Genomic DNA, 16,820 nt, shown 5'->3' with positions numbered 1-16,820 from the left:
AAAATTTATTATTTAATAGCTATAAGGGTTTATTTATGTTTAATTATTTCAAAATCATTAGTGTATATTATTAGTTTAATTATGATTATAATTTCATTCTATGCATAGCATATAATTGAAGTATTCATACTTACTCCTGGTTCTGGACACTGGTTTATGCTTCCCGCTATGTAATCCATATCTCTTGTGAGTACACTGCCGTTATAACACATATGGATATTCTCGGTGAACCTCTGCTCCACTTCTGCTAACGAATAGAGACACACTGCCGAGTTCGTAGCAGGACGGGACGTGTGATCTCGGCTGGTGGTGAATACGCCAACCAGAACGTCCGAACCCGGTTCCACATGTAAATCGGTTGCCAGATCGCCTCCAGCGCGTACCAGACTGGCATCTTGCAACAAGTTGTAATCGAGACCGTCTGGCCCAAGACATTGCAACGTCACTTCTGTATACGTATTATAACCCGGGTCCGACACACAAACTCGAGCCAGACGAGTGATGTAACCCCACTCCTCGAGTGCCCTTAAGTGAGACTTCCTTTGCACAGTAGCGAAATAAACGTAGTCGGCTGAGTAAAAGCCATATACGTACGTCACCAGATAGTAGTCTCTTAGATGGAAACTGATGTCGACCCGAGCGATGGAGGAAAATGACTTTTCGACAACGGAGAACAAGCGAGGTTTCTCTATACTCCTGCTACAGATGGCTGGCACCATGTCTCTATACGGACCTAACCGACTATTGGTGGTGGCAACATACAGAACACGTGACCTGTATCCCATATAACGGGCGGGTCCAATGAAAGCGTAGGTCGAAGAATTCTCATCGTTAGCAGCAACGGGAACGGGCACTAACTCTTCATAATTCGATATGTCGTCGAGGCTATGCCGCCGGCATGTACCCTGGTGGACACTCCCACACACCAGTAACATCCTCATCTCCTGGTCAATGACTAGTAGTTTGTTCACATTGTTCATGGACAATAGTTGCTGTTCACGACAGTCTGTTGGGAAACATTGGATGCTGTCCTTCGTAGGTCCGGTTTTGACAGCGGCCTCGAGATCCAACGATGAATTGAACTGATAGAGCCAATTTGTGGCGCCTACGTATACCCTTCCTGTTTGATGATCCACCACCATATGGGTAAAGTTGATGGAATCGTTATAAGTTCTATACGAAGCATACAAGATACCCCCATCTTGCCTGATGGAGGTCTGACACAACACTGTCATCCAAGTGAGCACAAGGCTGTTTAAGAAGCAGAGCCAAATGTGATGGAAGCTTAGAGTGAATGTGGATGTCCGGCCACTTCTGCTCACCACCTTTCTCTGGGACATTGTAGGACAGGAACACAGATGTCCAACTGGTTCATCCATCTTCTGACATTTTCATCTTTGTTGAGGATCCAATCTCAACCCACTAGACATCATTCCTAAAAAAAAAAAAAAAGAATAAAACGTAACTATAGAACGCATATTGTATGTTCTACTTTAGCTAATTGATTAAAAAATTAATTTAGAATATAAATCTAAATTATTTGTACTAAATGCTGCATTGGACACTCTTAGAAGAGACAAGCGTTTTGTTTCAAAAGAGGAAACTGGGGTTTTCTTTATATAAGAAACTGGAGTAATGAAGGGAATTGTACTATGTAATTTTAAAACGTCTGCAGTGGATGGAACATAAAAATAAATTAATAAACTGTCATTGTGTTATCCAACAACAAAATCTGGCCTGGATACCAAGATCTCGAGTTTGATAAGATGTAATTACGTACTTTAAGCTTTAAAAACTCTGATTCACTGAAATCTAAAAATATTTAAAAAAGATAGCTAAACCCTTCATTCTTAATAGGCTGTTGTGTTACTAAACATAATAATTCATTCCAAACAAGTGGCATTCTATGGAGTTAGATCGTTTAGAATTAACTGCTAAGGAAACTAAGGTAACGTGGCGCCATTTATATTGTGACAGTAAACTGCGTGTATTTTATAATCAGTTTTTGTATTTTGTGGGATGAAAAGCCAGAGGTTCTTTGAGAGAGTGAGATAAAAACGTGGAAAAATTTGTCCAAATGGTAAAACTGAAAGTGAATGCAATAAGGACCCGTTGGTCTGGTAGCCGAAATAATTACAGTACGTTATTTAATTTTCAGCGCATTACAAGATGCTCTACGAAAATAGCTTTGACTTTCAGTAAATAGACTTCATCTAGTCATAAAGGAAGCCATAAAGGGAGAAACTGAGTCCAATGATGATGAGGAAGTTTTTGGCGAACAATTTCTTTCTGTCATTCTAAAATAATTCGAGCACAGTACACATTAGTGTGATTACATTCGCTCATTCTATGGTCATCCAAACTTAAACAAGAATTTTATTTAACTCCATCTACTCTTTTGATTGAGCGTTGTTTCATCCAAAGTACCACACGGATTCCTCTCCTCTGCTATAAATTTGGTTAGCCCGAGAAATTAAATTGCCTAAGTCGAAATTTAAATTAACAGCGGTAGGCCCTTAAAAGTATAATCGGGAAATTTAAAAGTGTCCGCTAACAGCGGGTCTGTAATCGCTAGGGCAAATGCCAACTCCAAATGTACCATTAGAACGGGGGCAGCCGATACAATTCTCACTGAAACGACTACACAACAGGCCTATTGATATTCACAAGGCATCCCCGTAAAGTCTGGTAGCAGCGAAATAAGCTGCTGAGTATTTGTGATGGCGATACGTACTGAGCCTCATTTCTCACGACTTTCCCATTTATATGTTAATCTATAGAGGCCCTCGCTGGCAGCGACTAAGTTAAAATACAAGGCAGACAGCAAACAGAAATAAAGCTTCGTTTAACAGTTCACCCAAACTGTTCCTCTTTCTCAACAAATTAATGTATTCACACCTACACAACCCCCTGAAAGAGAGAAAGAAAAATGGCAGATGTGTGGATATAAGAAGCACAAAGTTGGGCTTTGAATGAATTATTTTCGAATAACACCTTAAGGCATTAGAGAATTCTCCATAATTAAACAACTGTTCTTTAACATAACGTTCCTGTCTTCGGATGTGTAAACACTTCTGTTTTCTCCCTTTCTTTTCTTCTTTCTTACCCAATCCCCGTCCCCCTTAATTGCTCGAACAAATGTTGATACTTAATACAACTCTATTTTAATTGTCTTGTAGTTTTGTCATTTGACATGCACTTTTAACAAACTGTTTTTTTTTTTCAATCGTTTCTGTTTAAATTATTTAATGAGATAATTTGTTGGAAAGCTTGATTTCCTGGTCTTGAATAAATATTGTAACAATGCTGTTTGTTTCATCATTACCTTTTTTATATATATATTAGAATGATCCTGGACGAAAAAGAGGTTGAAAAGAGATGCAAAATAAAACGATCGAAATTTTCTGGAATTATGGGTGTTAGTTTACTGTTGGAACAACAGGCGGCGCACAGCCCAATATAGAATTTCATTAGCCAAAGTATAGAAAAATACTCGTTTGTTGAGGGCTCACTTAAACTTTTCCTAGTTTCAGGCTAATTAATAATAGTTAATGGAAAAACATAAAACACCATTTGGGAATTGAACTTAGAAACATGAACTTGAGAATTGGAATTGCATCATCATCAAAAGGTTTAGAACTGTTTTTTCTTTGCCTATTTTTGTTTTATCTCAAAAATCCATCCAAAGGCTCGCGAAGGATGGAATTTGTTTTTAATTAAAAAGTAAAGCTCCCCCTTTTACGGATAACAATCTACCTCCCAAAATAACCACTATTTTGGATATTCCGTTGCCTGGATGTAAAAGATAGACTTAACCAAGTTTAACTTCAATACTTACAGCAAGTCTTTCATACCAGGAGCGTTTTTGTTTCATGACAGATGTTTAGAAAATTCTCATTTGTAATCCCGCTTTAAGCTTCATTAACTAACTGTAAATAATGGATTTGGAGAGCCGATTTAGTGTGAAAATTTGTTGAAAGCATATGTTCCCTCTTCTCTTATTGGGGATTACGTATAAAATATTGATTTAGTTAAAAATGCAATTAGTAAAACCTACTAAGTGAATAGAGTAGCTATGTCGCTTGCCTCTTGCTTCGAATGGTTTGGATTCTTCTGTTCTTAGACAGGAACAATAAATTATGTTCCCATTAGTGTCGGTAGTAACTTCTAAAGAGCGTCTCAAGTCGTGGCCGAGTTAGTCGGTGTCCGTGGAGGTCAGTGATTTTTCCATCACCTGAGAATTGCTTTCCTAATTGTGAGGAAATCAAATCGAGTTGCTTGATCTTACGCTAATGGTCCCTAGTTACCCACCAATGAAGAATAATAGTAGAATTCATCCTCCTCATGGTACGATGCTGTTTAATTGCAGTGCAAGACCGAGACAATTGCCTTCGAAGGTTGGTAGGCTCGCCGTCCTCCCCACCGGGTGGAAAAGACCTGATTTCGAGACCCGTCGATGATGGGAGCAATTTTCATGGGTCTTTTTTTACAACGTGGCTGAGTTAGTCGGTCTCAGGGGATGGGAGCATGGTTTTTCCCTCCCGGAAACTCGAGTTTTTGTCCAGCAAACATAAAATCCATTTCAAAACACACGCAATTTAGAGACAATACACGGAGCAATATGGCCTTAGTAGCTGATGCTCCCAAAACCCTACAACAACAACAATCGAGACAATTAGTAGTGATCTGTTTGTACTGAGGCTATTAGCAACTCAAACGAAATATAGCATTTTCATAATTTTCTTCAATATGGAGCCATTACTTTTTTTTCCGGCAGTGTATTCTTTTTTTTACGCTTTATGCATGTAGTATTAGGTAACTCGAGCGCAAATGAAAAGAAGTTTTTTGATTGAACGCACTTTATGGTTCCAGACATCTTTTGCTTTCGCCCCCTAGTTTTGCTTCATCATGACGTTATACAATTATAGCCTTTCTGTCAGAAAGTTAGTCCAAAGAGAAGACAGAAATTCCCCTCGGAATTCTCAGTTTTCAGTTGACACAAATGTCTGGAGTGGATGAATGGATACATGCGCGAATCAACGCGTGGGAGTAAGTGTAGCGACAAGACAGAAGTTACAAGAAAAGAACTCTTAGGAACTATGAATTCTTTTGACGAAAGTTATTGATGAAAGATGTCAACAAAGAAATGCTTATCCTCCAGAATTGAGCAACTTTTGGAACTAAAAACCAAAGAAGAGCAAGAGAAGGGGGGGGGGGTTGCCGAGAGTCTGAAAGACAGAAAATAGAGGGAGAAGAGGAGAGCTAAAAGATGAAAAGATGGATATTATTTATTATCGTTAATAATAATATTTAATGTAGCCCTGTGTGGTCGTGCCGCTGTATAAACATAAAATTATTTTGTTTAATATAATAATAATATAAAAAGTGTATAACTTAAGCTGTTAAAGAGACCACATTTCTTCTCTCTTGTAGTCATTCTTTAAATTATTTCTTATTTTTTCATTCCCAAATAATCTGGTTTTTCATCCCATAAAACTGGTGTATTGATCACAGAATACAAGCAGTTAATCTGAAAGAATGCTGGTTTTTTTTCTGCATTTAATTTCCATGAGAGCAAGAACGTCTAAATATAATTTTTTATAGTCTAATTCACTCTTACGCTGTTTAATTATAACTAATTAAAATTATAATTGCAGTAACCGGGACTGCTTCTGGTTTTCGGGTGAGTTAACCACATGTGGTAATTTCTTGTTTGAAATGGGATTAAGCGCAGACACTTTCGCTTGCTTTTGTTATCAGGGATGGTCAGAAGCACTCATCGGCGTGCCAACGTTACACAGTGGTCGACTGCTACAATGTTGATAGCCACAAAGGGTCACTTACCTCATGAAAGGACATCTTATGGCAACAGTACGGCAGGTGCAACTAGAAGATTGGAGTTAGCACCTCGAAGTGCTGGAGTCTTCTAACAACAAGGAGAAGGTCAAAACATATGCGTCTCCCAATACCCCGCGTCAGCTACGGAACCCAGCCACTGAGCCAACAGACCAGATCGGATGTAGCAAACAACTACTGGAACCCCCCGTCTCTCTCTCTCTCTCTCTCTCTCTCTCTCTCCGTGTCTCTTTCACCCACCCACCCTTCTCCTACTTTCCCTGAACGGTAGAGTCATCAGCCGCGAATTCTCCAGGCTGTGTGCAGCGAAGTCATTACACGTGGTACCGTCGGAATTGACTCCGAACTCTCTTGAGACCACAAACATTCAATCGGCAAGCGTACAAGTCCGTTTCCTTCCCAATATTTATCCACTGGCATCTCCAACAGTCTCTGGCTGTCTCCTTAGTAAAATTTATATAAAAAAGTAATTTCTGTTATGTATAAAGTGAGCCAATACCTCTCGTCTCTTCATATGGGCATGATTCTTACGCTATTAATAATTTCCGACATTAAAATCGACATTTATCTGTTTGACATTTAAAAAAAAAAGCAACAGAAGAAACAGTGACATGTTTTTAATCGGGTTTTCATACAAGGATCATTCATAGCAAATACTGACAGTATGTACGGCCCATATATCGCAACATGGATCCAAAGAACAAAATCGGACACGATACAATTAGTGGATTATGCTGATTCGCACACTACCTTGACAAAAGTGTGGGAAACACCCATGGGATTTGGGAAAATGAACCATACTCTAACATCCAAGCTAGAAATAGTAATTCAACTAAATACGGTAGATGTCAAGACATTTAATCTTCGTGACTTCCAACGGAGAGTCATCATAGGATTCTTTCCAAGTGTCGTCAACTTTTTTAGATTAATAGAATTAAATCTATGGGAAAATGATAAATGTTGGTGACCATGAGATATCATATTTTTGTGTAAGGGAAAATTCGTGAAAACATTTAATATATTTCTCTCGGCAATGCCACTGGTGTGCGCACTAGTGTGGCTTGCAAGCCCTCTCAGAACTATTTGCGGCTCTCGAGCACTTCTGTTTGACACGCACGCTAGATGAACGGTGGTTGATGTAATGACCAGATTGAAACGTCATGGTGATACTACACTTTGTGTACAGGAGAAATGAGGAAAACAGATCGTAGAGTGCTCATAGGTGGTACTTAACCTCCATTCACCGTAATTTAAATTCTGCACAAACAAATATACATCATTGAGTAAAGCTCTCGCTGGTCAGTTGTTGAACAATACGGTGGTACTTCAGCAATGGACCAATAAGAGCTTTACTTGATCACGTTTATGTCAGAATTAGAGTGTTAAAGGTAGAAAACCCGTCAGTCCTCATCGAATACTGTCAGCTAGGAGTTCGGAGAGGTCACAGGAAATGATATTAGTACAAAGAAAAACGTCTTAGTATGCAATGTTGACTTCTGGTGCACAACTCATTGTAATTGGTCCCTGAAACATTGGAAAACTGTCTTATAGAGAAACAAATCACGGCACATCTGCCCTCGTGGCAGCACAGTGGATATAATCATCGCCCTCCAAACACCGGGTAGAAAATGCTTGGAGAAAAAACCTATAAAATTTCATCCCGTTAATGACGCGAAGAATTTTTATGGGTTTCTTTCACAACACAATCGAGTTAGTCGGTCTCAAAAGGGTCGCATGTCTTTCGTCCACAAAACTGGCAAATCAACCACGAAATACACGCAATTTACAGACTCAATATACTGCCGCCTCGTAGCCTTCGTTGCTTTGGCGCTTAACAAGAATAAAAATAAACAGGAAGGTGGACTCAATCAAGATTATTCCACGGAAGAGAGGGAAAGAATTAAGAGGAAGAAATCTGTAGTGTACTTAGCATTGAAATCCAACCATAAATGGACACTGGCTTGCTATTGCACGCCTTCCAATAGGTTTAGAAGAATTATTGCCAATTAGAACGAGAAATGTTAAGAACAAATGGTTAATACGCTTACAAACAGGTTTCCCATATAAAACTGGGACTTTTTTTATATTCAATACCGTATAGCTAAGCATTAAAGATGTTATCCTCTCTGGCCAAGAAATAGAAATCTGGAAAACCATGGAAAGAATAAAAATAAAATCTAAATCAGTGTAAAATTGGAATGTCTACTGGAAGCGAAAAATGGCATATCTGTCACTCCTTCAAAATCTCGAGCCTTCATGCGAAGCTGTTTTTATCCCATGTTCTGCCCAAAGAGCATACGCGCGAGCACGGACTCTGACAGCGAGGATGATGATCAGCGATCTCACAAGAACGATATTTGCTTCACTGATTTTTCTTCCATCTCTTGTAAGGTGAAATAGGAGAATCACTGCGCATAGCAATGCGCAGTACTCTCTAACGCTTGTTCAATGCTGAAGAGAGCTAGAATAACCCAATGAGTTACTTCCTCTATCTTCAAGACTTTGAACTTTAGCTATTAAATATATGATTCCATATCTGGAAATACTCAATTTTTACATAATATTAAGGAAAAGTCCATGACCAACACGTTAAAATGTCTAAACACCTTGGTGACCTGTTGTCTACAGGTATTCGGCGCTTCACTTTACTGCCGTCAGAAACTTGGTCAAAGAGGGGTGGACATAACAGTCCCTTCTGAGTAGGTGAACAAAATGATTCCAATTATACAAAATATGGGGGATGTCCGCTAGGTGGCCGGTAGTACGAGTTGATAGTAAATTGTGCTCCCTAAAGTGATTTAAATTTAGTGATTAAATCTAGTTTGTTACTTGATCTGATGGATATCATCGTGTAATGGACGCCAAAAGCTTTTCAACCATACGGGTTATGGAGGTACCGGACTTATAGCAGATAAGTAACTTTAAATTTTAATTTGTATATGAACGATCTTGCTAAAGCCGAAGCGAACTGCTGCCATTATCTGACCGGCTGAAGGTCACTGCTGGGAAACGACGGGTTAACATATATAAAGCTAATTGCAAAGGTCATGCTGCTTTTACTGCTTGCGGCCTAAGCCTTGGTCGCACTCTACTGCCTTCGGAAATAGTTTCCCACCCGCGACCACCTGTTTTTATTCCATTTCATTGCAGCGCGCTTGTCCGACTTAAACGCTATTGTTCTCCCTCAAACTCTACCAACTTGTACTTAGACTGCAGAATTGTCAACTGACTGCCCCACCCCAAAAATTCCCACACTTCACTATGAGTGACGCAGATATCGAGGTTATTGACCGGCAGCGGTCTGACTATCCTATCCGCTCAAGAAATGAAGCGCCGGTTACAAATGAAGAGACAACCAAATCTTCAAAATTAAAACTAAAGAAGAGGTGTAGAAGAAAATCTGCGACAGACTCGCAACCAGCAAAGGAAAATCCAGACGACGGAGAAAACGAATCGACAAGTGATTCCGACCACGAGGATAATAATACCCGAGCCTTTCCCCTTACTCAGAGTCCCCCACTATCAGGAACCCCTGTGGACCAAGTCATTGCTATTAGAGGGACACTTGATGAATATTTGGGCAAGAAATCCAACAGAGTCACTGCTGCTATCCGCACTGACATTCTCACCATCTTCAGCAAAATGGAGACGGTAATCCTAAATCTCCATATTGAACATGAAAGACTACAATCCAAACTGGAAGTTCTTTCGCAGGAAAGGGGAAATAAAATGCAACAACGCCCCCCAACCTTTGCAGGGGCTTTGAGAAATGGCGCGCCTGTTGCGCCTAACAAACCTGACATTTCCCAGACCAAGAGGACAAAACGAAAGCCAGAATCGCACATCGTTTTGATTAAACCGGTAGAGGATGCGCAGCTTGACACTAGTGAAGCCGTCAAAGAGACCCTGACAGCTAATCTAAAGGAGCAAATGAAGACTGTCAAGATTAGGAGTATCCGGAAGACCAGGCACCCAGGTGTGGTGATAGAAACAGACACCAGGGAGGAGGCACAAACTATCCTTAACAATGCCAATATGACCAAGTTTGGACTAAAGGCAGAAGTTCCCAAGAAAAAAGGGCCTTCAATCGTAGTGTTTGACGTAGATCAGGACGTCACTCCTGAAGAACTTGCAGAAGATATTTACAGTAAAAACCTCAGCCTGCACTTACATGAAAACGCAGAAGAAGATGACGTCTCTCCAAAATACAAGACTAAATCAAAAACTCACTCTAACGTAAACTGGGTAATCCATCTCTCTACTAGAGCGTGGCAAATCCTAGGAACGCAGAGCCGTATTTTCATTGGCTGGGGAAGCCACAGATTTAAAGAACATATTCCTGTCCCCAAATGCTATAAATGTCTTCGCTTTGGCCACACTTCGCACACATGCAACCAGCGAGAGTCGACGTGTGGCCACTGTGCCCAAAAAGGGCATGGATACAGGGACTGCCCAGCAAAAGATCAACCACCAACCTGTGCCAACTGTAAGGTGGCCAAGGCGCCCCATCAGCACTCAATCAGGGATGGAAACTGTCCAGTATACCTAAAAGCTAAAAGTCTGTACCAAATGAGAATCAACTATGGATAGAGCCCCTTTAACCAATAACTACAAAGAAATAAGAATTGTCCAACAAAATGCACAGAGAGCTAGGGGGGTAGCCGACCAGCTAAAAGTAAAAATAGAGGAAAATCAAATAGATGTGGTCTTACTTCAAGAACCCTATGTCCGGTCGGGAGTGGTTACTGGGTATCCTGCAGCATACAAAACAGTTTATTGCACAACAGAGAACCCTTGGGCTGCAATAATAGTCAGAAATCCAGATATCACTACCACCAAGATAACGCCACTCTGTACTGCAAACAGTGCTTGCGCACAAATTATAACTCCGCTGGGCCCGCTCTTCTTGTTGTCCTTATATACCCATCCTGGAGAAGATATTGCCCCAGCAATCTCAACTATCCAGACAGCTCTCCAACTTCTTTCAGGGGGGCGGTTGCTAATAGCCATGGACGCAAACTGCCGATCTGTGCTTTGGCACAGTCACACACCTGACAGGTCTGCTCATAGGAATGGTGCACGACTTGAAGATTTCTTCCTCACAACAGGACTTCAAGTTATAAACCGCCCTGGTCATCTCCACACCTACAGCGGCCCCCTCTGGGAAAGCAACATTGACGTTACAGCGGCGACTCCAGATATTGCTGTCAAGCTCGCCAGATGGACTGTTCAAGAATCCTGGACTACGTCAGACCACAGAGCGATTTCATTCTCCCTGGTTCGCTCTCTGGAACGTACCCCTCCAGTCCCCAGAGATGTGATACGTTATAACGTCAAGAAGGCTGACTGGGAGCGCTTTCGAACAGAACTGTCAACGAGACTCCCTGAAGATATTCCACTCTTTGACACACTAACTCCGGATGACTGTGTAAAAAGCATTACCGCTACTATCAGAAGCGTCTGCGACCTTTCCATCCCACGCAGAAGGCCCTACAGGTATGCTGTCCCTTGGTGGAACCACCAGCTAGACGATCTAAGAAGAAGGGTCCACCATGCTAGGAAAATGTTCCAGCGGGCAAGGGCTACGATGTCCTCCCAAGAGATTACGGCAGCCAGGGAAGCTTACCGCACAGTCCGAAATGAATATACTAAAGAAATTCGCAAAAACAAAAAGCAATCGTGGCAAACTCTGGTGTCTATCTCCGGAAATGAGAACCCCTGGGGCATCGTTTTCAAAATTGTAACTAATAAATTACTTCGTGGTGAGGTGCTTGATACAACACTGAAAATAGACGGTACTTCCACCTATACCTGGGAGGACACTATAAATAACATTCTTGATACCATTTACCCTGTTGAAGAGGCACCCTTGACGCAACAGCAACAAGAAATTATCAATCAGAATTTAGAATACCACACAGCAACGGTGGAGCCCCCGTTCACCGGCTTTGAGATGGACCTGGCAATTAACAAGATGAAAGATGGAAAAACACCAGGTGCAGACCTGCTGGAAGTAGAAGTTCTCAAAAAATTCGCTGAGGCCTGTCCAGCTATACTTCTAAGCCTACAGAATAAGTGCCTGGCAGAGGGCACCTTCCCAGCTTCATGGAAGACTGCAACCTTAAAACTAATACTGAAAAACTCGGACAAGTCACCACAGAACCCAGCCTCATATCGCCCGATTGCCTTACTCTCCGTGATGGCCAAACTACTGGAGCGTCTACTCTTGTTTCGACTTTCTGCCTGCTACGAGGAACACCAACTCTCCTCAGAAAAACAATATGGCTTTAAAAAAGGCTGCAGCACTGAAGACGCTGTCAACAATCTAATCACCCAAGCAACGCACTCAGCTTTCAAGTACTCTCTTGCTATATTGGTGGACTTTGCTGGAGCTTTCGACCGCCTGTGGTGGCCCAGCGTTCTTCGGAGACTTCGGCACTCAAATGTTTCTAAAAATCTATATAACAGTTTGAAGTCTTATCTAACCAACAGAAAAGTACGAGTTACTAACAAATATCAGACAGTTACCAGATTCATACACCGGGGTTGTCCGCAGGGCTCTGTGCTTGGCCCGTTCCTCTGGTCTATTGTCTTGGACGAGTTCCTGGGCTTGGACCTTGGGGGGGCTGAGCCCTTGGCCTTTGCGGACGACCTTGTCCTGTTGGTGCGTGCGGACACTAGGTCGTCCTTGGAAATTATTGCAAATGCGGCGCTTGTGAAGCTCCAGAACTGGGCAGCCTTGCACAACCTTACCATCTCGGCAGAAAAAACAAAATCCATTCTCCTCAAGGGCAGACTACAAATTAGAAGACCACCTACGATGAATTAAACTTCACCCCCATCCGACTGTACACAGAGGTTAAATACTTAGGTATTTACATTGACTCTGGTCTTACTTTCCATAACCACCTGAAATATCTAGCCACCAAAATCCGGAAGTATGCCGCCATGATCAGGAGGGTGAGCAGATCCGACTGGGGCTTGAAGCACAAAGCTCTGACCCTCATATACAAAGCAGTATTTGTCCCGATTGTTTGCTATGGTGCCTCCACCTGGTATAGACAAGCTACACTAACAAAAAACAAACAGAAGCTGGATACAATTCAAAGGTTCATGCTGCTATCAATTAGTAGGGCGTGCCGCACTGTTAGCACCCCTGCCTTGCAAGTTCTAACAGGTTGTCAGCCACTCTACCTAGAAGTAGTCAGGCGAGGCCTATATTACCACCTTAGGAAAGGAACACCAGCTGAAATAGTAAATCTCCAGCTGGATCTTGCAAATGACCCCAAGATAGAGAAGAGGAGAATCACCCAACACCTACAAGCGATATGGCAACAGAGCTGGGAAACCACGCAGAAAGGAGACATCACGAGGCGATTCCTCCCAACTATAAACCATACTCACCCAATAGCCCCTCCCTGGTTCTCACCTGGTCTGCACATGACGTTTATTATCACTGGACACGGCCCCTTCCGTCAGAAACTCACAGCTATGGGGATTGAAAGAAACCCGCGGTGCCATTGTGGAGAAGAAGAGTCCTGGGGGCATCTCATGTATGAGTGCCCTGCCTATGACAACAGTAGAATCAAGTTTGCTACCGCAATTCAAAGGAATCCACGAAACCAAGAGTCCTCGCTGCTGCTCGATGAAAACACGTACAGGGCACTAACTGTGTATGCGCAGGAAATCTTCGCACTGAGGCTAGCCAAGATTGCTGAAATGAGAACAACATTGGATCATGCTGCCCAAGGCCTGAATCAGACTGGCGTGGGTTAGCTCCTTCTCTGCTAGAGGACACTGCCTTGACAACTTACAAATCCTTTAAGGGTAGGAACACTGCTGGTACCATTCTGGTGCGGGACTGCTGGCACTCATCGAGTGCGGGATACTGCTGCAAACCCCTTATAGGGTAGGATCAGCCGGCACCGTTCTGGTGCGGGATTGGTGGCACTCTGGAGAACTCCTGAGTGCGGGATACAGAGTCCATTGGCCTCTGGTGATCATGCAGGGGCACCTGTCCCCTGCTACTTTAACTCCCACCCCCAGATCCCTATTTTCACCTCACAAAGAGCGGACTGCTCCTTAACTTCAGTCCGTCCTCCTTTCCCTCTTTCTGTTCCTTCTAACTCGTACTCCTGCTCTGTTTTCTCCCCCCCCCCACTTTTTTATTTTTTATTATTATTTTTTATTTTTTTATTTTTTTTTTTATTATTATTATTATTTTTTTTGTATTATTTTTTTTTTTATTTATTTATTTATTTTTATTTATTTATTTATTATATATATATTTTTTTTTTCACTTGACCTTTGTCAGGAAGCTTAGGCAACCCTGGCAAAGGCCAGCCAGAGTATAATGGGCAGCCTGGCTCACCTCCCAGTGGTGGTGGCGGGCAACGTGGGGTCCCACTAGGGGCTCTGCGGCCAAGCAGCCAGAGACACAACAACAAAACATAACACTACTCTGACAGAAACCAGACATTACACTTTTTCTGGCTTTTACAGAGATTCTGTACTTCTTCACAAAGTACCATGGTGCAGATGTGGGAAACCACAGGTGGCGCCTTTCACAAAACACTATGCCACTATGCCACTATATACAAAATATGGTCAAAACTCCAGAAAAAGGCCCTCGTGGGTAGGATCATTGTCCGCCTCCCAACGGGTGGAAAAGACTTGAGTTAGAGTCCAGTCGATGACGTGAGGAAATTTTATGGGTCTTTTTCACAACGTGACTGAGTTAGTCAGATAAGGCGAGGGTAGCATGGTTTTTTTCTCCCGGAAACTCGGGTGTTTCGTCCTGCAGAAAGAAAATCGACCTCAGAACACACGTAATTTAGAGACAATATACACGGAGCCGCATGGCCTTAGTTGCTGATCGTCTTAAAATCCTACAGCAACAACAACAGCTCCAGAAAAATCCTCTGGTCAGAAGGGCAGGTAACTTAATTGCTAGAATCTGATACAAAATCCTTCAGGAAATCAGAAGTGTGCAACAAAATTCCGATAAAAATTGAACTTTTAATAAATTTAAGCAACCGATTACTGTTTTTTGGTCCAATATAGACCTACATATTTAAACTGGATCCAAACCACTCTTTTGGAGCGTCGTGCGGCTTGTAACACGATTTACTCTCTCTCTCTCTCTCTTCAGAAAAACTTCAAAAAAATAATGCGATCGCATCATTAAAGATAAATTAACATCATATCGTAAGAGACTGTGACAGATTTTGCCCGTGGTTTACAAAAACTGATACTCAAAACTTTAATGAGAACGCACACGAGGCACGTTTTCCTATAGGATATGATGTTTATGTAAACCTACAATTTACTTTTCAAGATTTACGTGCTACCGTGCAACATCTGAAAAATGGTCACGCGAGAGATCCTGGTGGGATTCCCCTTTGGTTCTGAAAGTCGTGTATTAATTCACGAGCTCATGTACTACTTTCTTCAATTAATCAAATTGCTTGTGGCGCTTGTCTGTTAATGCATCAAGTTTATGTGTTGCCGTTTTATTGAAAAAAAAAGAGAAAAAAACGATTATCGTTGGATAATAATTCTAAATTGGTTTTTGCTGAAATTTTCTAATAGCGTAGCGTTTAAAGTATTAATAGCTTCAGTTGTGGTGATCGGGTGCAAAAAACTTGGTAGTTCGATGAATTATATACCCACATAACCATGGCCAAACTTTGTTTAAACTCTAACAAAGTGGAATTTTAAACTCTACCGTTAGTTGGACATCTAGAACATTACATTTCGAACAGGTCTTATCAAATTTAATGATGGGATACTTTCTCACCGTCTTCTTTTAGGACAGGAGTCCCTCGGATATCCACGTTGGATTGTACATATGTCAAAAGCGATCTTGCCATTATATAACTACATATTTTAGAAATTAGAAATATTTTTTCCTGTAGATCGAAGGGGAACTGGAATTCTATCAATGTTTATATTCAAAAGAACTAACAGTTACTGGAGTCCAGCATACTCTATATTATGTTCAATGCATTTGGGCATTGAAGATTATGTTCTATATTATGTTCAATGCATTTTGGGCTTTTTTTAGAAGGCAGCGTGTGTGCTTCTTCACTTTTACTCATCGCTGGTAACAAAACTTCATAATTTTGGCTTGAAATTCCCCCATTCCTCAATGGCTTTCGTCTGATGACCATGTTTTTCAATAATATTCTCTACAAAGCCACATTTTCTGAAGCAGTTGATTATTACCCTTGAATGCAATACTGCCCCAAGCAACAACAAGATTACGGACAGCATCCAAGACATGCCACTTTGGTCGCAAATTACTCCCTCCTTCTATGTTGTGTATCAAGTACTTTATCAGGCGAGATCTATATGCTCTCTTGAAGTTTTAAATAATGCCTTGATCCAGTGGCTGCATAAATATTTGTCAATTTAAGAGTCTCAGCAGAATGTGCTGTACAACGATCTAGAATCATCAAAATGTTCCTCTTTTTTTTTTAAGCCATTCTTCTGTCCACTTTCGATAGCCAAGAATGAAAAATTTTGACTGTAAGCCAAGCACTTCTATTGACCTCATAAGCGCACGAAAGTTGGTTAACTTCTTTAAAACATTTTGGCTTGGAAAACTTACCAATCACAAGTGGGCGTAGTTTTGTATTGCCGTCTGCATTGCAGCATAACAGAACTGATTCTTTGTTTACCTAATTTTCCACCATTACAAGACTCTTCTCGAACAGCAAATGTTTTGTTTGACAGCAAACTATAAAAGAAACCCGTCTTGTCAAATTAAAAATATCCATTACCTCATATTTTTCAAGAATGGACCTTACAGAACACAACCAGTCTGCAGCCGTAATAAATAATATTAAAATTATGTAATTTACAGCAAAGAAGAGAACTAATCTTGTTATAGCCAGTAAGGGGATTGTCAAACGATTGTGGATTTTGTTTTGCGCAACAAACTGGGTTGCAAAAAAGCAGAA

At 41.3% G+C, this 16,820-nt stretch overlaps 1 protein-coding gene across 1 annotated transcript in view; it reads right to left on the bottom strand.

Moving 5' to 3' along the window:
* Positions 1–16,820, bottom strand: part of LOC150086740 (plexin-B-like) — a 415,555-nt gene that overhangs the window by 223,249 nt on the left and 175,486 nt on the right. Inside the window, exon 4 of the mRNA XM_090372733.1 lies at positions 135–1,435. Coding sequence (XP_090228859.1) covers positions 135–1,379 — 1,245 coding nt within the window. The 5' untranslated portion in view covers positions 1,380–1,435. The remainder of the gene's footprint in view (positions 1–134; positions 1,436–16,820) is intronic.

The sequence above is a fragment of the Mastigoproctus giganteus genome, chromosome 4 (genome assembly GCF_048544385.1).
Source record: "Mastigoproctus giganteus isolate SK-2022 chromosome 4, ASM4854438v1, whole genome shotgun sequence".
Taxonomy (NCBI): Eukaryota; Metazoa; Arthropoda; class Arachnida; order Uropygi; family Thelyphonidae; genus Mastigoproctus; species Mastigoproctus giganteus.
This window is presented reverse-complemented; position numbering and strand designations above follow the sequence as displayed.